The sequence below is a fragment of the Diabrotica undecimpunctata genome, chromosome 1 (assembly GCF_040954645.1).
Source record: "Diabrotica undecimpunctata isolate CICGRU chromosome 1, icDiaUnde3, whole genome shotgun sequence".
NCBI classification, from domain to species: Eukaryota; Metazoa; Arthropoda; class Insecta; order Coleoptera; family Chrysomelidae; genus Diabrotica; species Diabrotica undecimpunctata.
Genome location: NC_092803.1, coordinates 110,810,903 through 110,837,185, shown reverse-complemented (window position 1 = coordinate 110,837,185; position 26,283 = coordinate 110,810,903). Strand labels below are relative to the sequence as shown.

Genomic DNA, 26,283 nt, shown 5'->3' with positions numbered 1-26,283 from the left:
TATTTGGCAGGAGAGGACAGGGACGCCGTCGTATCTCGTGGTTGAAAAACCTCCGACAATAGTTTGGGATGGCCTCGGTGGAGTTATTTCGCAGAGTAGTCAACAAAACCATGATAGCCTTGATGATCGCCAACATCCGGACCGGATAAGGCACTGAAGAAGAAGAAGAAACATAAACGCAAATCTCCATTACTTTTTTAACCATAAAAATAGGAGATATGTATTGAAAATCATACCCTTTTATGATCTACTGTTTTAACATTTTATCAATTTCATTACCCAGTTTTTGTTTTATATGGACCTTTCATAGAAAATATCCACAGGGCTAATCCAATGTCAATTTTTCTAATTATTATAATTTAGAGCAGCAAGTGACGATTAATATTTTATACAACAAAAAAAATATAAATTTATTTTTTCATATTTGGAAATCTTGCATTTTTCTACAAATTTAAAAAAGTCTCTTAAAAGTAAGAAATTAGTCCCTTTTTTTAAATTGATAGTAGCTTTGTTTATAACAATTAAGAGACCTAATTTGGAAAGAACAAAAGCGTTATTTGAAAGAACATACTTTAAAGTTTTAATGTGCAAAATTCGAAAAAGATTGCCTTTTAATAAAATCTTCCACAAAGCTTCAAAATGTGATATTTAAAATCAGCTGACTTTAAAATTCGTGTTAGCGGTTTGAGGGCGAAGGAGCTGTTAACTGTATCTCTGCTTCTTGTTTATGAATTTCAACATTTCTTTTTTTTATTGGTATGTATGTACGTTTTGTCTACATTACGCATATGTATTACCTTAATAAATAAATTGTTAAATAAACTATCTAATTTTATAAACCATTCTTTTAATCCACAAGGAAATTAAGTTCCTGTAGCCTTCCTGTATTTTTTTTTAATTTTTAATTTATTTAGTATTAATTATTTGATGTAATTTTTATTGTAAAATATAAATATCTATGATTAATATATACTTCTTAAATTAATGTTGTAAATAATGTGATTTAGTATTATTTGATGTAATTTTTATTGTAACACAGAAATATTTATGATTGAAGCCTTAGAAATAAAAAATCTTAAATAAACATTTGAGATTTTTTTTTAATGAAAATATTTTCTCATTTATTCATTTAACAATTTGATTCATTTATTCATTTTAACAAAATTGTAAAAAAAATATTTTTATGCTTCAAAATTACTTTTTCTATTAATTATTTGGGTTATTTCAAGAAGAAAGTTCTTGTGTTTTTTTGTAAAATACTTTTTTATATAATAGTAATACTAATTATCTAGCCCCCAACGTCCACTTATGGACATAGACATCTCGTATGGTTTTCTATTTAGTTCGATTTTAAATCCAATTTGGAATCACTCTGTTTATGGCATCGGTCAATCTCGTAGGGGGTCGACCTAGGTTTCTGTAGCCTGTATTTGAGGTCTACATTCTAAAATTGTTTTTGTCCACCGATTATCACCTACTCTTGATATATGACCTACACACTTCTATTTTAATGTTATTATTCTCTCAATAACGTCTGCTACTTCTGAAAATAAATAAAATAAAGTGTTGGCCTGAATTTAAAAATTTAAAGACCATTGCATAAGGAATTGCAAGGGCTTTCAAACACTATTTTTTTTGACCCAATTTTCATTAAAAACTGTTGGAGTGATTCTTACCCTTAGGCTTAGATGTAGGGATGATAGTAAAATAATTGAAAATACCGGAAAAATGTGTCCCCGTTTAACAAAAAATTGACTTATCGCTGTGTTTTTTCTAAAATGTTGTCGTAGTTGCAGATAATGCCTTTGTTTCGTTTTCGTCCGGCCAGCCTATATAATCAAAGTACGAAAATACTTTTTTTTTATTTATTAATAAATACCCATTTGTGACTTGTTGGTCTTTATTCCATATGTGCAATAATATGATAAAATTAACTTGTGAAATGGATTACTACAGATGCAACTAATTTGTGACGTTAATGTTAAAATACTGTGAGCAATAACTAACACATCCGCAAAAAAATCTACAGCTACCCGAGAAAAAAAGTAACGCCAACAACGTAAAAACAAAAGAGTTTTGCAAAAACTAATGAATGACAGTTGTTCATCTATTTATTTCCCTAAAAATTTCACGAATTACAAAAAATTGTTTTGTTCGGTTTTCTTAACTAGCAGCATAATTTAGCCAAGTATGTTAATCTTATTTATTTACAATATATTATACAAGAGGAAGGGGTATTCTATGATTTTTAGAGAGAATGTGAATAAAAGTTGCTGCAGGAGAAGACCGACCCGTGTGATGTATAAACGGTAATGTGTACTGTTTCTCTACGTCTATTCGAATACTCAAACTGTTAACGGAACAATTATCTAAGAAATACGATGATTTAGTGCATGGTAAGCAATAGTTCCAAAAAAGTTAAAGTCTACTTAAGGTACGTACAATTTATTTCCTTGTGTTATTATTATGAGATATTAAAATATTTTTTATTCTAAAACAGGAAAGCAATCATACGGTATATATCTGAAACAAAGAGCTTTTAAATATCTATCTATAACATTTTTTTTATTTTATTTAAATTAACGTGCATGTGACATCTATGGTCATTAACACGAGTTACGATTTACATGGTAATATCATATTAATTACAAAATAATGTAGTTTACATTAACATTTAACATAAAGTAGTAGTTTACAAAAACATTTAACATAAAGAGAAAATAATAAAAACTTATAATATAACATTTATATTTTGTTGAGCAGTTGACTTTTCTCGAGGAATTTGATAACCTTGTTGATTTGGTCTGTGCTGTTTAGGACCTCTTTGAAGTTAGTACTGATATCGAGCTGTTGGCGTATTTTTGGCATAAAAAGGGCATTCGATAAGTATATGGATATAATATATATGGATATAATAAGTGTATTTGGATATTGTTGGGCATATTTGAAAGCATGTGAGATAGCTAGTAGTTCACCAGTGTGGATGCTACACCAAGGAGAAATTTTAGATAGTTTGATAGGCTGTTGTACAGTGGTTACAGAATATCCAACACCACTTTCAGTCTTTGACGCGTCAGTGTAAAGAACTATGTTATATTTATTTTTGTTCTAGAGTTCTAGAAAGAGAATTCTTAATGTACTAATACTGGTATTTTCTTTGTTAAACTTGGTGAGGAAAATATCATAATGTGGGAGTATGTTGGACCAATATGGATTATTGGAAAAAGGTAGAGTTCTGGTTTCAGACAAATTTATATCTTTTAGTAACGGTTGTAGAAGACTAGGAATAGGATTTATAATTAAGTTACATGAAGGGTTGTTATGGGGATGGTGTGATGATGTAATTAAATGATATACTGGATTGGACGGATTGGAAGAAATTGCAGCAGCATAGGAGAGAAGAAGATTTTCTCGCCTAAGCCACAGAGGAGGTTCATTAGCTTCACAGTAAAGACTTTCTGCCAGACTAAAATGGAATGCTCCAAGACATAGACGAATAGCTGTGTTGTGTACTGTATTTAGTGAATTTAAGATTGATTTAGTACTAGACATATAGACAAAACATCCATAGTCTAGCTTGGAGCAGATAAGTGATCTGTAAACTTTCAGTAACGTGGTTTCTTCCGCGCCCCAATGATAATGTGAGAGTGTTTTGATTATATTTAACCTTTTTAGGCAAACTCCTTTAAGTTCCTGTATATGTTGTTTCCAGGTTAATCTTGCATCAAATATCAGCCCTAATATTTTGCAATTATCAACAACCGGTAATTTTAAGTTGTTGATAATGATTTCAGGATCAAAAGAACTCATTCTTCTGCTAAATTTAATTACTTTGGATTTAGAGTGGGAGAGGGTAAGTCCTAGAGAAGCTACTTTGTTTTGTAGGTCATTTACTCCTAATTGTAGAATTTTACTAGTAGTTGCGTTGGATGTGCTTAAAACTGAACCTTGAGGAACTCCATCATGTTGGATGTGTGGAGAAGAAAGAAAGTTATTGACAGAAACCCCGAACGATCTAGATGTTAGGAAGTTTTTGATAAATGCATATATGTTGCCAGTAAGGTTACATTCAAAAGTTTGTCAAGAATTGCATTTCTAGAGATGGTATCAAATGCGCCTTCTATATCAAAGATAGTTGCTATCAAATCTTGCTTGCAATTTATTGCGTTGGAGATATGGGTTTGGAGTATTACCAGATTATCCCTTGTGGAGCGCTGTCTTTGGTAGCCAGATTGTTCCTTTGGAATAATCTTGTGTTTTTCAAAATACCATAAAAGACGTTTGTTGATCATTTTTTCCATTAGCTTACACATAGTGCATGTGAGAGAGATGGGCCTGTAAGATTGTGGAAAGATAGTTGGCTTATTTGGCTTGAGTATTGGTATAACAATAGATTTGCTCCACTGAGATGGAAATTTATGGGAACTTCACTACAGATTATATTGTATAAATTAAGGAGTTTATTAAGACCATAATTAGACAAGTGCTTTAGGAATGCATAAGGAATATCATCGGGCCCAGCTGCAGTGTTTCTACTATTAGCTAAGGCAGATATTAGCTCATAGATAGTGAAAGGAGAATTAAGGGATCTACTATATTCAGATGATATCAGACGATTTCTGTGTGAATATAAGTCATGATGAGATAAAGTAATATTATTGGTTTTATTCCTGAACTTTTCTTCGAAATGTTTGGCAAAAGTGTTAGGAATAAGTTCATGTGAAGTGATCTCTATACCATTTGAAATTAAACGAGTAATTTTATTATTAGTTTTGTGACCTTAAATTTGTCGTATTTTTTTCCAAAGTTGGCTAGGATTGGAGTTTTCATTGATAGATGATACGTAATCTTGCCAGGATGATTTTTTACTTTTTTTAACTACGTGTTTGGCTTTGGCTTTGAATTTTTTGTAATTTATTAGATTTTCAAGGCATCTATTTTTTTGGTACTTATTTAAAGCTTTTTTGGATAGACGAATCGCCGCTTCACAAGAAGAGTTCCACCAAGGAACTGCTTTATGATTTGGAGAGAATGATGTTTTGCCAATGTGAGTCTTAGCAGCTGAAAGAATAGTGTCTGTTATTGACGTTAACAAATAGTCTACATCATTGATTATTAGATGATCATGAGCGAGCAAGAGAGTGTCAACAGCTTTTGAATACTCTGGCCAGTTAGCTTTGTTTAGGCGCCAATAGCTTTTGGCAGAGGCAGTCCCGTTACTATTGTTGGAAATTATTATCGGATAATGATTGCTATCAAAGAGATCGTCAGCTGTTTGTCAGGTTAAAAAAGGTGCAGATTTAGGGTCACTAATACTAAGATCTATAGCAGAGAACGATCCAGAGGAAATATTAAAATGAGTATTAGATCCTGTGTTAAGAAGACATGAGTTTGTGTAGTTAATAATATTTTCAACTACTTTTCCCCATCCAAATGTTGATCGAGAACTCCACATACTGTTATATGCATTGAAGTCGCCTGTGAGTATAAACGGCTGTGGAAGTTGGAATATAAGGTCTAGGAGCTCTTCTTCTTTTAGGGAATGGTTTGGGGGAATATATATGGAACAGATGGTAAGTTTATTTGGGCAATATGTAGTTATGGCAATTGCCTCAAGATTCGTTATTAATGGTAGCATTGTTGAGAAGATTTCACTGGACGCAAATATTGATGCACCTCCACTAGCTCTGAAGCAGTTCGTCCTAATGAAGTGGTATCCCTCAAAGGATTTAAGATGAGGAATATTAGTTGTATTAAAATTAGTCTCTTGGAGACAAAGAAAATCTGAATCGTAAATTGGTATAAGATATTGAATGTGTTCAAGGCGCGGATAGTATCCGTCGCAGTTCCATTGCAAAATAGTGAATTTAAAAACTTATTTAGTTAGTAGAAAGAATATACCTTGTACTAATAACGTAATTTTAGAAAAAAATCCATATCATTGCAGTTAGAGTCACATGAATTATTGGACGTAAGGCTGGTATGTTCGTCAGCTTCTATAGGATTTAATGTGCGTTTTAGCTTTTTTGTTATTCTTGTAATGCGATTTTTAAGTGATCTATCGGATACAGTTTGGTATATTTGTGTAATATCTCCGAGGAGAGAATGAATGTTTGTGGTGAAATTATGAGTTTCTTTGAGAGGATCCCCACTCCCAAAGGAATTTTCTAGGAAGGCAATTATTTGTAATGCTGATAACGAAAATTTTTCTGGATTAGTACAAATTAATTTTTCAATACTTGAATGGGCAGATGGATTAATTTTACCAATTTCTTTGTCATCAGTTTTTGTTTTCTTTTTAGGAGCTGATTTAGGAGTTGCGAAGGTTGTTGTGTTTGGTGTGTTATTAGAGTTTAAGTTTGGTGGGCTGGCGGTAACCAGTAAGGAAGGTGATTCAAGACTTGTGTCAGTGGAATGAGTTCTTTTTATGCCAGAGTTAGAAGGGACAGATAATGGTGTTATAGACTGTTCATTTGGGTTTGTTATGTCAGTAGGTAGGTTATTTGAATAGATTTCTTTTTTTGAGGAGGGTGAAAGAGGAGATATACTAGAAGGAGGATCAATTGGCATTTGGCAAGAAGTTGTATTTGGAGAGGGATTGCTAGATATTTCTTGAGGGTTAGGGCAGGAGTCTGCAGTGTGTCCAGATTGCTTACATAAAAAGCATTCTAGTTTGTCCGACGTAATAAAGATCCTATAATTTGTATTTTCATATGAAATTACAATTGAAGTATTTAACTCAAAGTATTTTTTATCTGGTATCACAAAGACTAAGCGTCGAAAACTGAAGATGTGAGCATATTCGTCTTCAGGTGAACTACAACGGATAAGCGAGATAGGGGAAGCAAGTTGTAATCCAAGTTCATTTTTAAGTGCTTGCTCTATGAGTACATTCGGGATCGAAGGGCACACGTTAGAAAGTAGTAGCCTCTTTGCAGGTGTGATAAGTCTGCGAATAGATATTATTTGATTTCTAACAGAAATAGTCGGATTATTTTTTAGAAGATTATCTACTACGGTTACGGAAGAAAGATAGATGCATATACGCTGGTTAGAAATACGTGAATCAAAGGTTATTTCTTTAGGGGTAACGATTTCGCCGATTGCCTTTATGTAATCAAAAAGCACTACATCTGGGATAGCGTTTATAACAATGGCTTGAGTTCTACTGGGACATGATGTTGCTGTTATAGATTTTTTCTGTGTGATTTTGGTAATTGCAGCGAAGCTAGGTTGAGCTGTTTGTGATGATGATGCCATAATTTGATTTTAATATTTTGGATGCCAAAATATTAAGTATGGCAAGAAACGACTGGCCTAATTTTATTTGTCGAAAGTATTTAAGTGATATCGACTTACCAATATTTACTTGATAAACAATCATATTAAACTAACAAGTTTTTATTAAAAATACTATTAGTAGAAGCCTGATGTTCACTCGTTGGCTTCTAAATAGGAATATAACATTTTTAATAGATATATTTTTGGCTCCTCTACATTTATATACCTAAAGAACGTTTTTCTGATGTCTAAAACTGTCCACAATACGAATGAAAAATGGATAAAAAATTTTGGTTAGGCTGGTGTTAAACTTCTGAGTAAATGAAAGTAAGGAGGCCTGACTGACAACAATTAAAGTATTATAAGTATTATGGCATGCAGGATGGCATCTACTGATGCACCCCTATTTTAAACTTAGTCTTTAATATTAACTTTATTTTACACATATTTATACACATCTAATATGAATCAATTAACGCTTATGGAACTTTTCGTTTTAACCTTCGAACTGTAAACGGTTTATTCTTTAAATTTTTTGCAAACACGTTCGGATGGACTTTAAGTTTCTCTGCATGTTTTTTAGCGTACTTTATTATATCATCTTTTACGTATGTTAGTCTGGCATCTTGATGGATGAAACTTCTAACATTGTTCTGAATATTTTGGATTAAAATATTTGTTACTATTATTTCAATATTGGAATGTGCGGCGGTTACCCATAATTCTAGTTCTAAGTTAAACTTGGTTTCAGATTTATAAAAGACAATACTTGGATTGGTAGATTGATATTTTATTTTTAGTTGATAGTTTTGATTTTCTACCTAACAACCAATACATGTTTCTCAACTTAGAGCCAGTTGTTTTCGCTTAGTAAATATATGCTTCCTCCAGTTTAGTCTTATGTCCAAGTAGGGTAAAGGGGGGTAAGATGACGAATCGGGTAAGATGACGAATTCCCGATAGTTTTCCAACATACAACTCTGGCAACACTGTCTTCAGTCAGGACCGAACAGATGTTCCAAGGTTTCTCGCCTTTGACTACAAATACGTTAGCGGCCAGAGTTTAGTATGATACAAGTGTTGGTACCGATATTCTGTTAGTGCTAACAATATTATTGTTTTCGAAAATAAGGTGTTAAAGGTTTTTAGTAAGTATTGGATAACTGTTGTATTTTTTGTTCGAAACTAATATCTTTTACGAATAAATTACTTACAGAAAATATTCTTTATGAATAATAAATTTGACTTTACGATTTTTAGAAAAAAAGATGACACTTGTGGGTAAGATGACGAGTTATTCGTCATCTTACCCGAATTAACTAAAATTAACAGTAAGTCATACCTATTTTCAATTTCAGATTTAAATATGGGCAAAATATACAAAAGAAAGACAGACAGACAATCTTGGTCGAAAGAAAGTATGAAAAGAGCAATGGTTGAAATAACTGCTCAACAGTTAAGTGTCAATGCAGCCTCAAAAGCATATAATATTCCAGAACCTACTCTGAGAAGATATGTTAAAAAATATCCTAATGAGGTAACTTGTGTATCCTAGTTATTTTCATTTTTTAAAAGTCAACTTTTATATTTCAGAATTTTACTGAAAATGCTGGCTGCTTTAAACAAACATTTAATGAAGAACAACTAAATCCATTTAAAAAATATGTGATAGATAGATAAACGGGCATTTGGATTAACCACGGATCAGTTTAGAAAAATTGCTTCCGACTTTGCCGTTCATTGTGGTGTTGCTGATAGATTTAACACTACAAAGAAAATGGTTGGTAAAGACTTCCATAATCCGTTATGAAGAAATTTAATGTATCATTCCGTAAACCAGAAGCAACTTCCGCTGCTAGATTAATGGCTTTTAATAAAGTAAATGTGGAAATTTTCTTTAAGGTATACAAAGAATTGCATCAAAAATATTCATATTCTGCTAATCAAATTTACAATATTGATGAAACCAGTTTTTCTTCAGTACCTACCAAGGATCCTAAAATATTAACCTCAAGAGGCAACCGTCGAGTTGTGAAAATTTCTTCGACAGAAAGAGGAGTTAACGTGACTGCTGTTTGTGGCATGAATGCCGTTGGAAATTTTATATCATCGTTCTTAATATTTCCAAGAGTAAAAATGCAACCAGCTCTTAAAAATGGAGCGCCCGAAGGGACCATGGCAGTAGCTTATCCTTCTGGATGGATGACTTCTGAAAATTTTGTTAAATATTTGCAACATTTCATTTAACACGCTTGTCCAAGAGAAAACAAACCTGTGTTAGTGTTAATGGATAATCACACCAGTCACGTTTCTTTGGAAGTCATTAAGCTATGCCGGAAAAATCACATTACTCTACTTGGTTTCCCACCGCATACCAGTCATTGTATGCAACCATTGGATGTGTCAATATATAGACCTCTGAAAACAGTATACTCACGAGCTTGCGAAGATTTTTTGATTTGTAATCCGGGTCGTCTTATAACATTGTATGACATTGCAACCCTATTTGGAAAAGCGTACTTAAAAGCAGCAACTGTTTCAAATGCTCTTAGTGGTTTTAGAGCCACTGGTATATATCCTGTTGATAGCCAGGTGTTTGATATACTTGATTTTGAGGCATCTTTAACAACAAATAAAGACAAACCAAGTTCAACGGAAGTTCAAACTACCTCTGCTATGGAAAATGTAGAGGTCGAAGAGGAAATGTCAGATATTCAAGAAATGTTACCGATATCTGTTTTAAAAGAAACAGTACCTCAAGAATCTGTTCAAATATCTGACGAAATTTCAGATATTTCTATTCCAAATATGCCAGGTCCATCTACATCAGGAATAGCTGGCCAGACACCCCCTCATGTATCAAATCATATATTGAATAATGGTCTACCTAAGTTACCTGTTGCTGAAGTGAGAGCAAAACGACCCAGAAAGAAATTACCATCTCTCGTTATTTCTAGTACACCAATAGTAAAGATTTTAGAAGAAAAGGAAGCTGCAAAATTAGCAAAAGAGAGGAAAAGGGATATAAAAGAACAGAAGAAAATTGAAAAACAAAATAGAAGAATAGGAAATTCACTCTCAATAAAGGCAAAGGAAAAATGACTAAGAGAAAAATAAAATTTGACGACTCGTCTAACTCGTCAGTAGATATGGAATATGCTGACCCTGATAACGATTCAGAGGAAGAAAGACATTGCATAATCTGCAATGAAAGAGGAAAAGATGAGCTATGGTATTGCTGCAGCAGGTGTAGGGAATCGGCTCACGCTGAATGCACTGTAATGGATTATCAAGAAGCAAAGGTAAAACAATGGACTTGTGATTGGTGCTTTTAAAAATGTAGGACCTATTAAAAGTGTTGCATTAGTTACAGAATAAATGCATTTTACTTTAATTTGTTTCCTTTCCTCCCTATATATATATATATATATATATATATATATATATATATATATATATATATATATATATATATAACTGCCTTTTTTTCTTAGAATAGGCATACCTTACCTCGTCATCTTACCCTTCACAATTAGTCATCTTACCCTCCACGAAGGGTAAGATGACGAATATGACATAGGTAGATACATTTTAAAATTTTAATTTGAAATATTAACCCTTACGTAATCTAATTTTAATATGTAACGTACTATTATCAGCCAATTACCTTGTAGTTGCATTCATTCGGTACAAGGAAAAATATCAGTTCTAGGAATTGTTTAAGCTTACTATCGTCATCTTGCCCTCCTTTCCCCTACATACAGTAGGATTGTTTTAGCCTGTCGCATAAGTAATAAAAGTGTCTGTTCAGATTTGCCTCAGGTAGTCAGCGGTTCTCAAATTAAAAATGTACGGTTTTCTTAATTTGATAATACGACATTAGGGATTTTTTTAATAAAATAACTTTGTTTTATGTTTCATAATACTTGAATATCAAAATGTAAATTGATAAACATTGAGTATGAAATATATAGGGTCATTCACACAACATGTTGGTTAAAATTTTTCAAAGTTCTGGTCGTCACTGGATTCTGCAAACTTGGAATAATGGGTTATGCAAAGCATTCTTCATTTTTTAAATATTTGCATTCTTCTAGCGCTTCCGGTTGTACCGGAAGTCGCCATTAAGTTTCTTATTTTAAATAGAAACTGAGCTTTTTGTTATTTTTTTTAGAATCTACGTAAAATTCTGGATCGATTTTTATTGAGATACCATTCTCGAGAAAATAGCCGTTTTTGAGATATTTAAAGCTTTTGAAAATTTTTTCATATTACACATGCAACTTCAAAAATTAATATTGTGGTTAATATTTATGCTAAAAAAACAAAAATTTTTCAGCGTGTACTAAAGTCTATTTTGCCAATGTTAATAATGGGTGTTCAAAATTCAAAATTTTGTATTATATTTTGAATTTTATATATTTTTAAATATATTTATAAAAATATATATCTATATAAAACAAAGACTTATTCCTACTTCCCACACACACCTTCCCAAACCCACCGAGGTAGGTTGTCCTCCTTCGGTACAACCAGCCCCGGCTTTCCTCCGCCCCCTGGTCTTTGGAGCCAGGTCTCGACTATTTTGCAGTTATTTCTGCGACTTATTTTTAAATTTTATTTGTTTTTTTGTTCTTTATTAAGAATCTACTACAGAATTATTGTCCAAAAAATATAACTCATTAAGAAATTAATCTCACTAACAGCGATAAAAATTATATTTTTACTCCAAAATGTTCACAAATATCTAGCTTTATCCATTATGCCTGAATAGTTCTAACTCTAGCCGGGTAATTCCAGTATTATTTGATATTCCATCCTACTATATATAAGGGAAAAGCTGAGAAAAAACCATATATATATATATATATATATATATATATATATATATATATATATATATATATATATATATATATATATATATATATATATATATGTATATATATATATATATATATATATATATATTATATATACTATATTTATTATGTATACTATATTTATACTACATATAAATATATATATATATATATATATATATATATATATATATATATATATATATATAGAGTATATACTGAGAAAATCGGTGCAACTGGAAAATACAAGCAAGGGACAGAGCAGAGTGATGCTTGAGAAAGTCCATTTAATAGTTGTGATTTTATGTATACTTAGAGTTTATTTAGTATAACATATAATATATATATACTATATATATATATATATATATATATATATATATATATATATATATATATATACATCCTACTATCATTTTCGCATCGATACATTATGCTTTTACCATCAATTTAGCATCGTTTTGCAAAGTAGCATCTGTATATCGACGCTACTTTACAAGACCTTAATAACTGTTTTCCCGTACTTGTTACAAGAATTTTAACCATCTCATTGATTAGAGTCTTGATACCGTATTGGTATTTTAAAATATCCGCTTTCTCTTTTTATCCCTTACTGAGTTATATAAGTTTATTCCAGAAAATGTTTGAGTCTAAAATGATGGTACAGTGAAAATATTATATATATTTAGTTCAGGGTTTTACCGTTTACTCGCTGCCATTATATACATGAAAATGTATATCCCACTTTCATTATCAATCATTTTAGCATCAGAAATTTGGCATCGTTGTTGAATATAATATTACCCACGACGAAATAGTAAATTTAAGAATATATATATATTTTTTTCATCTACAAATCATTCTGGCATCATGTTTGGTTAAAAGTAACGGGTTATGATATATTGCAACTACCTATTGTATCTTCGCTCCAATTCGTCCAGTCGCGACGTTCAGCACCTCAAATGATAGGATTTAACCAATAAAATACAATAAGATAGAAAAATCAAATATAGCAGCATGTCAAAAAGGCCTTAATTATATATCTTCGTTTCTATAAGTCCAATCGTGACGTACAGTATCTCAAATGACAGGATTTAACCAATTAAAAACAATAAAATAAAAAAATTAAATACAGCAACATGTCCAAAGGGCCGTAGTCACGTATCTTCGGTCCTATTAGTCCAATCGTGACGTATAGTACCTCTAATGATAGGATTTAACATAAATAATACAATGGGATAGAAAAATCAAATGCAGAACAATGTCAAAAGGGCCTTAGATGTGTATCTTTAGTTCTGTTAGTCCAATCATGACGTGCAGTACCTTAAATGAAAGGATTTGACAAATAAAATACAATGAGGTATAAAAATTTAATGGAGTAGCATGTCAAAATGGCCTTAGTTATGTATCTTCGGTCCTATTAGTCCAATCGTGACGTACGATACCTCAAATGATAGCACTTAACCAATAGAATACAATGACATAGAAATCAAATACAGCATCACGTCAAAAGGGCCTTAGTTATGTATCTTTGTTTTTGGTGGCCCAATCGTGACGTACAGTACCTCAAATGATAGGATTTAACCAATCGAATACAATAAGATAGAAAAATAAAATACATCAGCTTGTCAAAAGGGCCTTAGTTATGTATCTGCGGTCCTATTAGTCCAATCATGACGTTTCGTACCTTAAATGATAGAATTTAACTAATATAATACAATGAGATATAAAAATTAAATAGAGTAGCTTGGCAAAAGGGCCTTAGTTATGTATCTTCGATCCTATTAGTCCAATCGTGACGTAAAGTACCTCAAATGGTACCATTTAACTAATAGAATACTACAACGTACAAATCAAATACATCAACACTAAAAGGACTATAGGTATATATCTTTGCTCCTATATATGTTATGTCAAAAGAGGCTTAGTTGCGTAAACGAATTAACGCACAGAAGTGTGTGGCATATTACGTGACAGGATTATTAGCGAATACCATACGATTACGTCATACATCTCTTTGCATACGTCCACTTTTAGTTAACTACTTAGTATGTATTCAGTACTTTGCTTTACGGTTGTTGAGGTATTAACTCTTAAACAGAAGAATGTTAAAAATCTTGAAAGCTTTGAGATGTGGTGCTACCGCCGTATACTAAAAATAAGTCGGGTGGATAAAATTACAAATGAAGAGGTAATACGCAGAATAAATAACGATCCAGAAGTTATACTGAATATAAAAAAGAGAAAACTTGAATAGTTTGGCCACCTGATGAGAGGACAAAAGTACACATTCCTACAAAATATAATGCATGGAAAAATCCAAGGACGCAGAAATCAGGCCGTAGAAGAATGTCCTGGATGAGAAATTTAAGAGAGTGGTTTGGCTGTACCACTAACGAATTATTCAAAACAGCAGTAAATAAAATTAGAATCGCCCTAATGATATCCAATCTGCGATAGCAGAGGCACTCAAAGAAGAAGATATGATAAACTCGAAAAATCTCCAACGTTCACTGTTAGACATATGCCTCCCGTTCAGTATACACATTTACTGCTCCTTGACGCTGTGACGAGAATGAGATAGGATTTAACAAATAGAATGACAGAAAACTAAAAAAGACAATGTGTCAAACGTGGAATGCGTCGCAGAACGTGAAATATTAGCGTAAAATTATATGATGCCATAGACGGTTCTTTAATACCCAGCAAACTCGCTTTGTAAAGTTACATAGCAGGGATCTGTGCGAGAAAAAGTCGATCATTCGTTTTATAACCCAAAGGGGACCATAAAATATTCAACGTTAAAATTTGACATAATGTAACGGTATGACAAATCTTTTTTCTCCCGCATGTGCTTGCCTGTGTACCTATACAAGGGGAGTCGTGCATAACCTTTAAGTTGATCGTAATACATGCAATAAAACATAAATGCACATAAAACTGCAACAACAAGTATGTTGACGACTTGGGTTAGTATATACAGTGCATTCCGTACGTTTTTTAAACATGGTTAGGAAATTGTTGACTGGAGGCTATTAAAGAAGTTCTTAAAATAATTGCGGGTCGCCGCCTTTTCTGTAAATGGAGTGAATATTGTTATCGATTTAATTTTTTTCTTCAGTTGAATAATTCCTGCTGGTATTTGGTCTATACTTACTTCTTTTTCTCATTCAAACTGTTTCATAGCTAATTTTACTTCCTCTTTATAGTGCCCTGTTCACCTGTTTTGGTAATTTCGGACTATTTCATCTCTTATAACACAAAACAGTTGTTTCAGATATCTTTATCGCGTTTCCTTTTTTTTATGGATGAATATGCTGCCGTTTTCATCTCCTACTATTTCATATGGAGCTACACGATTAACAATTCCAAATCAAGAAAAGACAAATAACACTCCGAATTATATTATACAACTAATAGTCGAAAAATAAAGAGCAAGAGGTAGATAATCAGACAATTAAGATGAGCGCTACATGATGTACGCAATGCCACATTTGAACACTACATTAGTACATTGTCTAAAGAAGATCATTCACTATGGATAGCAACAAAACACTTAAAGAGACCTGATCAATACAACCCACCAATTAAGAAAGATGACGTTAGTTGAGGGAGATCAGACCAGGAAAAAATGTCAACATTTTCAGAATCCAGATAATAATAATCAAGCAATAGAACACTGAAAACTTTTGTTTTTAACTGTACGCCCGTGAATGACTTATTATTTTTTAAATAACACTTAATATTGCACTTTTTTATTGTATTTTTTTCATCTTTCAAGATAATTCTTATGTAGGAATATATTTATTTATAACATACGGTCTTATGGGAACAAGAGTTGCAGTAAAAGATTTTTCTAAATATAGAATGTAAACCATATTTCTAATATATTTGTGAAAAAGAACCAGTTTATAATATTCCGGACGACGTAATAAAACCTTATTTAGACTATTGGTCGATGAATTGAAATCATTGTTCAAGAAACGAATTATTCATGTGCAGATGTTTTACTATAAAAACATGTACAACCAAAATTTCGATTAAAAAAATTGCAACCAGTTACTCACGATGAAACTTAACCCCATTATTGATTTTACAAGTAATAAAATGGGTCGACAAAAGACCAGTTTTAATCCTTACAACATTTAAACATAATACTTATATCTTGGTTTAATCAGATGAAAAGAAAAATTATACACAAGTACTAAAACCACAAACTATTCTCGATTATAACTTGGTGAAAAAGAGTGTTGATTTTAGTGATTAAGTGGCTTCTTACCAAAGCCCAATACGCAAAATTCTAAAGTGGTACCGGAAAGTGGCAGTGGAATTAATATTTAATACCGCATTTAATACCGCAGTAGTAAATGCTTAGTTGCTAAATAATAGAAAACGTAAAAAAGCGACAACCTATCCTTCAGTTCAGACTGGAGTTCGCGAATGCATTTGCAAATAAAGAAATGTTGTAACCCTCACGAACAGTTACACCCAAAAATACCATCTCAGGCAAAGCGATGTAGATAATACAAAGAGAAGAAAGTGTACAAGATGTAACAAAATTTTAAGAAGAAGCATGACTAGTAGAAAGGACGATAGAAAAGTTAAAAAAGTTAAAACATACTCTGAAGAATGTGATGGCAAAACTGGAATATGTCTAGTGTGCTTCAATGGAGCACATTAAAAAACAATTTTACTTATACAGGAACTATTATTGAGTAAAAACGTATTATACCTCAAGTGGCCTTATAGTATTGGAAGTCGTAAGTTGATAGTTTTAGTAGAACATTTAATTGTTAATTACCTCCGTAAAAGTGAGTTATAGTATTTATAAAAAGATGGATGTAAATAATATGCCTTCGACATCTAAAAAAGCTAAATGTGAATATAAACGTAGATTGACCACTGCTGAATTACAATCATTGTTAGAAGCATCTGGCGAGGACGATGTAGATTAAATGAATGGTGGAAGTGACTCTGATTGACTCTGACGAAATATTTGCACAAAGTCGGTCAGAAAAATCGAGGATTGCGTTTTGGAAAGAAACAACACAAACAGAATTTAAGACTTTTCTCGGACTTATGTTCCATATGGGGACAATTAAGATGAACCGTCTGAATGACTACTAAAAAAGTATGGGTAACTTCTATAATAGTGTTGACTTGACTAGATAATTGCTCATAGCCCATATTAAGAAATAAGCGAATAGATAATCCTCACTTGTCAAAGAAACTGAAAAAACGTGAAGTGGTCTAAAAACTAAAAAGTCCCCTATTCAAACTGGTTTTTAATAAAAAATTTAATAGTATGTTAAAGTTTTTTTAATATTCCCTAAAACTAAAAGCGAAAAGAATCGATTGCAAGTTACAAAATACTTGTAGAGTCATACTGTTTGAACAAGTACAGTTGTTTAAATAATCGCTTTCTGTCATAAACAAATTGAATAAATTGTAAAATATTTTTTGATCTGCTTGATATTTAGCACACTTTAATAACTCATCAATTGCCATAATTGCCTGTCGTTAGGCCAAAAACAAAGTTATTAACATTATTTATAAATTACTACAAACATAATATCATAGAGTTTACGGTTTTTTGGAATTATATCAATTATTTATGTATTTAAATTTGGTATTTCTCTACATAAAAAACTTTTTATGGTCTACAACTATTATTTGAATTATTTTTCTTTAGAATGTATACAAAACGTTTTATAAACAAAAAATTATTTTTTTTTGCCTTTTAAGATTGTTTAAAAAAACAAAGCAAAATCAACTGTACGTCTTTACGAATTTTTCGTCAGCTACCCCTCATACTATTTAGAATTTAAATTTCTGTATAAGATTTTTTTAAATTATTTAGTCAAATATTATTTTTTATGTGATTAAGCCACAATTATTGGTCGTTATTGAGATGAAAATTACATTTTTAATTAACTAATATTTAACGTTTTGGTTTCCACTATTATTTTACAATAGCTTTGTTTATTGTACTAATTATGCAAACATGTGTATACACATTTTGTACAGAAAAACGTTGTTTGAGAACGATTTCCGGAATGGAAATCAAAATTTCAAACATTATCACAATCACAACCAATAATAAAGGCCTTAATCACATAAAACCATAATATTTATCTCAAACTATTCATCGATAGCTTCGACTAAACAGGTTGTAAATTAAAATTTATGTAAAATATTCCCCTACACGATTCTCTGGGCAAAAATATCTAGGTTAAATAAATATAACATCTAAACGAAGAAAAAAACCTGTTGAGACTGCAACTTGTGAGCAGGTAGTTTCAATGTCGTCATTCGAACTTGACCCAAACAACCGATCGATATTTAGGTATCTAAAATATTATTTTAAGGATTAATACCGGCAACATCTACTGGCTCTAAAATGATGCCAAATACAGTGATTTTACCGCTCGATGTTAAAACGTAGGTTTGATGTAAAAATTAAATATATAAAAAAAATCGGAATATTAAAAAACCGACAACAGTGCCAAGCCTACAAAGGTACCCTAAACGAACATACACAATTTATAAATAGAAAATGATAGCAATTCTTGGTGATGCTAAATTACTGCAACGTGAAAAGAGTTCTAAAGGATAGCGGGATGTATATATATATATATATATATATATATATATATATATATATATATATACATTTATTTATTTTATATTAATTATATCTTAAAACCACAGCTTTTCATTCTTTGATCTATAACATTATTCTTGGTGAAATAAGTAGTACATGAGATTTTTTTTAATTATAGTTTGTTTTATTTTAGATTTTACCACGCATGAGAAATTATAAATCTTACAAATATGACAATAGTACTAACTCTGATTGTTGGTGCCGCAGTAGCTGCGATTTCATATTGGTGGATGTGTATATACCGAATCAGATCTAAACTACACTGGATACCAGAGGTACCTCGACTACCTTTAATTGGTAATGTCTTGGAGTTGAAAAAAACAACAGGTAGCAATCTTCGTTTTCATTTATCATCAAGTTATCTTCTTCAGGTATTCTTCTTCAGCTCTTCTTGCTATTTTGACCAGTTTTTCTTCGACTTTTAATTTTTCCTATTAAGATAACATTGCCAAGATTATATTTGTCGCCTCTTACAATATGGTCTAAGTATAAGACTGTCTTACGATTTTCATTTATCATCATCAGCATCATTATGATCGTAATGTTTCTGGTATTTTGCAATCTCATTTTAACAAATTTTTGTTCATCACTAGGCAGGGAATCTGCAAACAGATGCCGGAAGGAGACATTTCCGACTGTGCTGGGTTTCTAAACTAAAAGAAGTCGACCAACTTGGCCCTAAATCGGACCTTCCTTTCCTCTGTAACTCGGATGTGTCCGGAAACAGCTAAATCTCACCCCTCTCAAATTAGTGCATCAGAGTGGAACTGTTCGTTAGAACATAACTTTGCTCCGATATCCTTCTTATGCCCGATTCTTACTCACTCGCCATCATATCTACATATATATCTTCCGACCGACGTTGTTTTAGTCTCATCGCAGTCCTGCCTCCAAGCGGAAAGTAGAGCTGTGATATGCTGTCCCGTATGCTATTTGTCATTGTCCGTCTGCATCTCAGTCGACATTCCCTTCATTCCACTTATCCTGTGGCTTCCTCGTGCCTGCTGCCATTTCTGTCCCTCTTACTCTCTCGTTCGTACTTGCATTTACACCTTTCCTACATATGTGGATTTTGTTACCCCACGACTCATCCGTCACCATCTTTTTTACCATGTATCTCACCGACTTAAAAACCATCTCTAGCTTATTACTTTCTCTTATCCATCTTCCATACTACAAAACGGTATGGCTAAAGCTCCAAATTACAGGCAATTATCTGACTCGGCCTTTTGAACCTGTCTAAGTACCTATGGAAGCTCGCGTATCCAGTGAGCACCTGCGTCAGATAGTAGTGTAAGTGCCTGTGACCGCAGTCCAGCTAACACTGCAGATTCGCTATCAGTGACTTCGTCCATTGTGCCACATCCCCCGTTGCATCTGATGTTCTCCTCTTGTATCATCCTATTTTTTCGCTAAAACATCCTTCCTTTCTCTCTCAACAACAAATGTAAGGGGACATAGCCAATGATCATCCACAGAGCCGCAGCAAACACAGTCCGGTAACCACTTCCTACCCGCAGAAGACTAGTTCAGTTCGCACGTATTACGAGCCTCTTGTACGCCTATATTTCCACTGCCGCATTCCAGAGTGATGCCGCGTTGAGGATGATAGACTGCACAACTTCACGTAGAACGGGAACGGAACAGAAAATATAATGAAATTGAAATGAAAATAATAAAAACAACCGGGGACCTTGGTTTAATTCCTCGCCGGAGAGAAACTTTTTATTTTTTTAAAGCATTAACTTTTTATCTTTTATTATTTTTAATTTTATGAATGATTAAACAGTGAATCGTAATTTTTTCGCTTTCAAAATCGATATATATATATATATATATATATATATATATAAATATATACATAAGTACCAATTTATATACGTATTTCTGACTCTTGGTCGTCTTCAGTACTTCAGTCTTGGTCTTCAGTACGGTGCAGCCAAGTTAGAAAAGGAGCATGTTAACTTGGGAAAGGATCACTACAGGAGCAATGAAACCAATTTGTGGCATTAAAGTTAGAAGACCCTGATGGTTTCCAGGGCAACAACTAACAATAACTACGGAGAAAGCTACAGCTACCTGGGGAAAGGAATGCCAAACGTTAAAACATATAAAACAAAATGAAAAAGGATTATGCGAGTAAATAATAAAAGTATATATTTTATAAGTTTTAACGTTTGGCATTCCTTTCCCCAGGTAGCTGTAGCTTCCTCCGTGGTTATTGTTAGTTGTTGCCCTGGAAACCATCAGGGTTTTCTAACTTTAATGCCACAAATTGGTTGCATTGCTCCTGTAGTGATCCTTTCCCAAGTTAACATGCTCCTTTTCTAACTTGGCTGCACCCTACTGAAGACAACCAAGAGTCAGAAATACGTGTATACGGTTGCCTTCCATCGATATAACTTTTTTAGTTTTCTGTTTTTTATATTTATATACATATGTATATATATACATATATATATATATATATATATATATATATATATATATATATATATGCATATAGGTATACATATACAGCCATTTATTAAACAGATCCACTCCCGACCTTCTTTCCGTTTATTAAAAAAAAAAATTAATTAGAAAGTGAGTTGGGTAGATTTATTATGGCATTGAGTAAATGGCTCATTAAATTAATTGACGACGTAATCTATTTTATGAAAATTCATACTTTTTAGATCAGGATTGTTTTTAATAATAAAGTACCACCTATTTATCGTTTACTAATCGTTTTTGAAGTTCTTCATTTGGGACTTCTCCCAAACATGAAATTTTAATATCCTATTCAAATCGTTAATATCATATTCAAATCCAAAATTTCTATCTATGTAATATTGTTAATGTTATGTAGTATCCCTTATGATGACAACCTTAAAACTTCTTCAGATATACTTCCTTTATCCAATTGCTCCAGTACCAATTGTTCGAGTTGCAAGTTTTCTAATTGAGGCAGAGGCATCTTTTTATTACGAACTGTCCAATTAAATGTTAATAATCAGGTAAACAAGGATTAAGAGCACTTCTATTTGACTGAAGCGTATCATTTCTAATCACATGTAATGTTTTTATTTATACTAGAGTTTTTAATCCTATATGTTGTTATTAAAAAGAGGTTAATACAAAAACAAGAAAAAGAACCAAAAATATTTACGATGAGAAACATTTATTTCTACTACACAAGGCATTCCTGTTAAATTAAAAATATTGCGAAATTAAATTTATTGAACTGACTGAACTAAGTAAAAACATAACACAGCTTAACTACCTTCTTATTTTTTAGAAACTCTTGGCAAATTAGGAGAGTATCTTAGTCAACATAATGGGTTATGTACCATTGAATTGCTCACTTATAAGTTTATAGTTGTGTCTAATCCTACATTTTTGGAATTCGTGTTGGGAACACCAGTTATTTTAAATAAGTCTGATGAATATAAGTTTTTGATTAATTGGTTAGGTACAGGACTTATAACAGCTCCAGGTAAGATTACATTTTAATTTTTAATTAAATTCAAAGAACCACATGTCAAATAAGACTGTCCGTAGAAAGTTCGGCCCCGACAAGTAAATACTCCAGTCTACTTAAAGGGTATCCGCTCTCTTCGACGTCTTCAACAGCAGAGGAAGTAGAAAATATTTATTTTACTAAACAATCGATCTAATAAAAAATATAACACTTATCACTAATATAAACATTAAGAACCTTGAGGAAGCCACAACAGAATCAATATTGCAATTTGTAAAAGATGTTATAAAACAAGTTTTTCCGCTACATAATATTAACTGCATAGTGATGATAATTTGTTAGGAGATGGATTTAGCTTTTTTAACCCTAAAGGCATCGCAAAAAACTATACTAATGACACATCAAACAACTAGTAAATATATTACGTGATATTTATCTCAGTTTACAATATATATATATATATATATATATATATATATATATATATATATATATATATATAGTTCAGCTCAACAGGCCTCAAAGGCCCAAGGCTTCAACGGTTTTCTTCCATTTCTTTCTATCTTGTGCTAAGTTTTTCCAATCTTGTACCCGCAGCGACTTCAGATCTTCTTTTGCCGACTCCAGCCATTTTCTTCGGGGGCGGCCTCTTTTTCTTTTTGTACCAGCCTCCGTGTTTATTAATTCATTGGGAACTCTTCCTTCCATCATTCTTGCTATATGTCCGAGCCATCTTAATCTTTGAATTTTAGCAAGTCTTGTTATTTTTGGTTGCCCATATATTTGCATTATTTCTTCATTCGTTCTTCTTCGCCAGATGTTCCCCTCTTTTACACCTCCGTATATCCTTCTAAGAATTTTTCGTTCCCATCTATCTAATTTTACTTCCATATCTTTATTTAGTGTCCAGGTCTCGCTAGCATAGAGTACTGTAGGTCGGATAACTGTTGTATATATTCGTTTTTTTGCTGTTCTGGATATTATTTTCGACCTCAGTATCTTAGTCAGGCTCCCAGCACTCTTACTACCTTTGGCCATTCTTTTTATGATTTCTTGGTTCTCTTCGTTCCTATTTGTTAGTGTCACTCCCAAGTAATCGAATTGGCTAACAACTTCAAAGTTATATTCTTTACTTGGGCTTTGTATCTTAAAGAACTGTCCTTGATGATTTTCGTTTCTCCTCATCACCATATATTTTGTTTTTTCTTCGTTTATTTCTAAACCATATTCCCTGGCCATTCTCTCTATTCTAGTAAAGATTTCTCTTAATTCTGTAGGTCTCCTTGTTATTAAGGTAACATCATTTGCATATGCTACGCATTGATGCCTGTGATGATATATTGTGCCTCTAGTGTAGATGTTACACTCTCGTAAAATCTTCTCTAAGATCAAATTGAAAAAATCTGTTGATAACGGGTCACCTTGTCGCAGACCTCTATTTGTGATAAAGCTATCCGAAACCCGTCCTTCTAACATGACTTTACTTTTAGTATCATTGAGTATGCATTTAGTCAGTCTTACTATTTTTGGTGGAAATTTAAAATATTCCAGTGCTTCGAATACTCTATTTCTTTTTATAGTATCATATGCCTGTCTAAAATCAATAAACAGCATGTGTAATGTTAGGTTGAATTCATATGAGCTAGCTAAAATTTGTTTCATTGTAAAAATTTGGTCTATTGCCGATCTGTTTGCTCTGAAACCTGCTTGATATTCACCTAGACAATTTTCAACTTTTGTTTTAATTTTATTTCTAATTGATATGGCCAGAATCTTATACACTGTATCTTGTAGAGCTATTCCCCTGTAATTTTTACATTCTGTAACGTCTCCTTTTTTATGCACTGGACATAAGATTGCTTCTTTCCACTGATTGGGTATTTTTTCTCTGATCCACACTTCGCGTATTAACTCAGCGATTTCTTTTTGCACCATTTCGCCACCTTCTTTTAGAAACTCAGCAATGATACCATTTTCACCAGGTGCTTTGTTGTTTTTTAAGTTTTTTATGATCTCTATAATTTCTTCCTTGGTAGGTACTTCTTCATTTACATCTGGGTCCCTTACTTCTTCATGTTGTAGTTGCGTTTGTTCTCTTTCATCTTGGTCGTCCGTACATAATATGTTCTCGAAATAATTGGCCCACCTTCTTAATTTTTCATCTGTTCCACCTAACAGATTCCCCTCTTCATCTTTATAATATCTTGATGTGGTTTTGTATTGGGTTCGGTCTCGTTTTATTTCTTGGTAGAAATTCCTGACTTGTTTATGTAAAAAATCTTCTTCAATACGAACTAGTTTCTGCTCTAAACTTGACCGCTTCTTACTTCTACAGATCTTCTTTGCTTCCCGTCTTTTTGCGGCATAAGCTTTTTTACTCTCTTCATTATTTCTTATTATACTATTTATTCTAGCTTTATTTCGGTCATTAATGGCTTTCTTACAGTCCTCATTATACCAATCCGCTTGTTTACATTGTCTGTTTTCTGTTAATACTGAGTCGGCTGCTTCTTGAATTTTTTCTTCTAGTTGTACCCATCTGCTTTCTATATCATTTACTGTTGTCTGGGTTTTCAGTTTCTCTTCAACTTGCTGCCTGAATTTTTTCTTAACTTCTCCCTCCTGAAGTAGTGCACCGTTATATCTTTTTATTTTTTTACAGCTAGTGTTATTAATTGTGGGTATTATTTGCTCCATTTTAACTTTGACCAAAAAGTGGTCCGAATTTGCATCAGCACCTCTGTAACTTCGGCTATCTTTTATGGCTCTCATATGTTTGGCTTCTATTAGTAAATGATCTATTTGGTTTACTGTTTGTCCATCTGGTGATACCCAGGTACCTTTATGAATTTCTTTGTGATCAAAATAAGTGCTCATAATTCGCATATTATGTTCGAAAGCAAATTCTATTACTCTTTTTCCATTCAGATTACTGTCTCTATGATTACTTTTTCCCCCTGTTATTTGTTTGTATATATCCTCCCTGCCAATCTTGGCATTCAAATCTCCTACAATTATTTTTATGTCATATGATGGTATTTTGTAAAACATATGTTCTAATTGTTCATAAAAGCTATCTTTAACGTCTTCATCTGTATTTTCTGTTCGTGCATGCACATTTATAAGGGTTACTTTTCTATATTTTCCTCTTATTCTTATTTTACATAATCTGCTTGTGACTGCCTCAAAATCTATCACCAGATTGGCAAATGTTTTCTTTATAAAAAATCCCACCCCAAATACACGTTCATTGTCTCCACTGTTGAAAAACACGTAGTTTCCCACATCCATGGTAATATTTCCTTTTTGTTTAGTTTCTTGTATAGCTGCAATATCTATCTCATATTTCTCTAACGTATCTGATAAGTTCTTTAGTGCTCCTACTTCAAAAGTCCCTCTAACATTCCATTGTCCTATCATCATCCTATTCCGCTCTTTATTCGTTTCCATATTTTCCTGACCACTGTGCCTGTGTAGACTCAGTTTTTTTCATTTTCTCTAGTTTTTCGGTACTATGGTTCCATTTCCACCATTCATCGTTGATACATATTTTCTGATAGCCGACTTTTGTTTCATTACCTTTTCCTTTTTCTTCTTTCGCCATATCTCTTAGCTCTTTCTGTAGTTTGGCTTCGGCTTGGGTTAAATCGTTTTCAATGAAATACCGCGTTCCTCTTAATTTACTCTTATTCTTCATAATAAGTTCTTTATCCTTCATTGTATCTACTTTTACTATCGCCACTGGTGGTTTCCCTTGAGAGGTTCTTATTTTCTGAACATCTTTTATTTTCACATTCAAATTCAATTGATTTGCTATAAAGTTGGTGGCATCTTTCAGTTCCTCATTTTCTTTGAAATCGTGTCCTTTGATCACAATGTTTTGTTTCCGAATTTGTTTATCCATCTTTTCGATCCTGCTTTCCAGGAAATTTACCTTTTCCTTCAACTCACGATTTTCTTTTTTTAAATTGCAAATTTCTTCTTGAAAGATCTGCTGGTCTTTTCGTACTCCT

At 32.4% G+C, this 26,283-nt stretch overlaps 1 protein-coding gene across 3 annotated transcripts in view; it reads left to right on the top strand.

Moving 5' to 3' along the window:
* Positions 1-2,260: 2,260 nt before the first annotated feature.
* The window catches only part of LOC140452370 (cytochrome P450 4c3-like), a 51,292-nt gene continuing 27,269 nt past the window's right edge, over positions 2,261-26,283 (top strand). The window contains exons 1-3 of one of the 3 annotated variants that reach the window (XM_072546579.1): positions 2,261-2,434; positions 18,941-19,134; positions 22,088-22,285. In XM_072546579.1, coding sequence (XP_072402680.1) covers positions 18,978-19,134; positions 22,088-22,285 — 355 coding nt within the window. In that variant the 5' untranslated portion in view covers positions 2,261-2,434; positions 18,941-18,977. The remainder of the gene's footprint in view (positions 2,435-18,940; positions 19,135-22,087; positions 22,286-26,283) is intronic. The other 2 variants (XM_072546586.1, XM_072546594.1) reach the window with 2 other exon arrangements.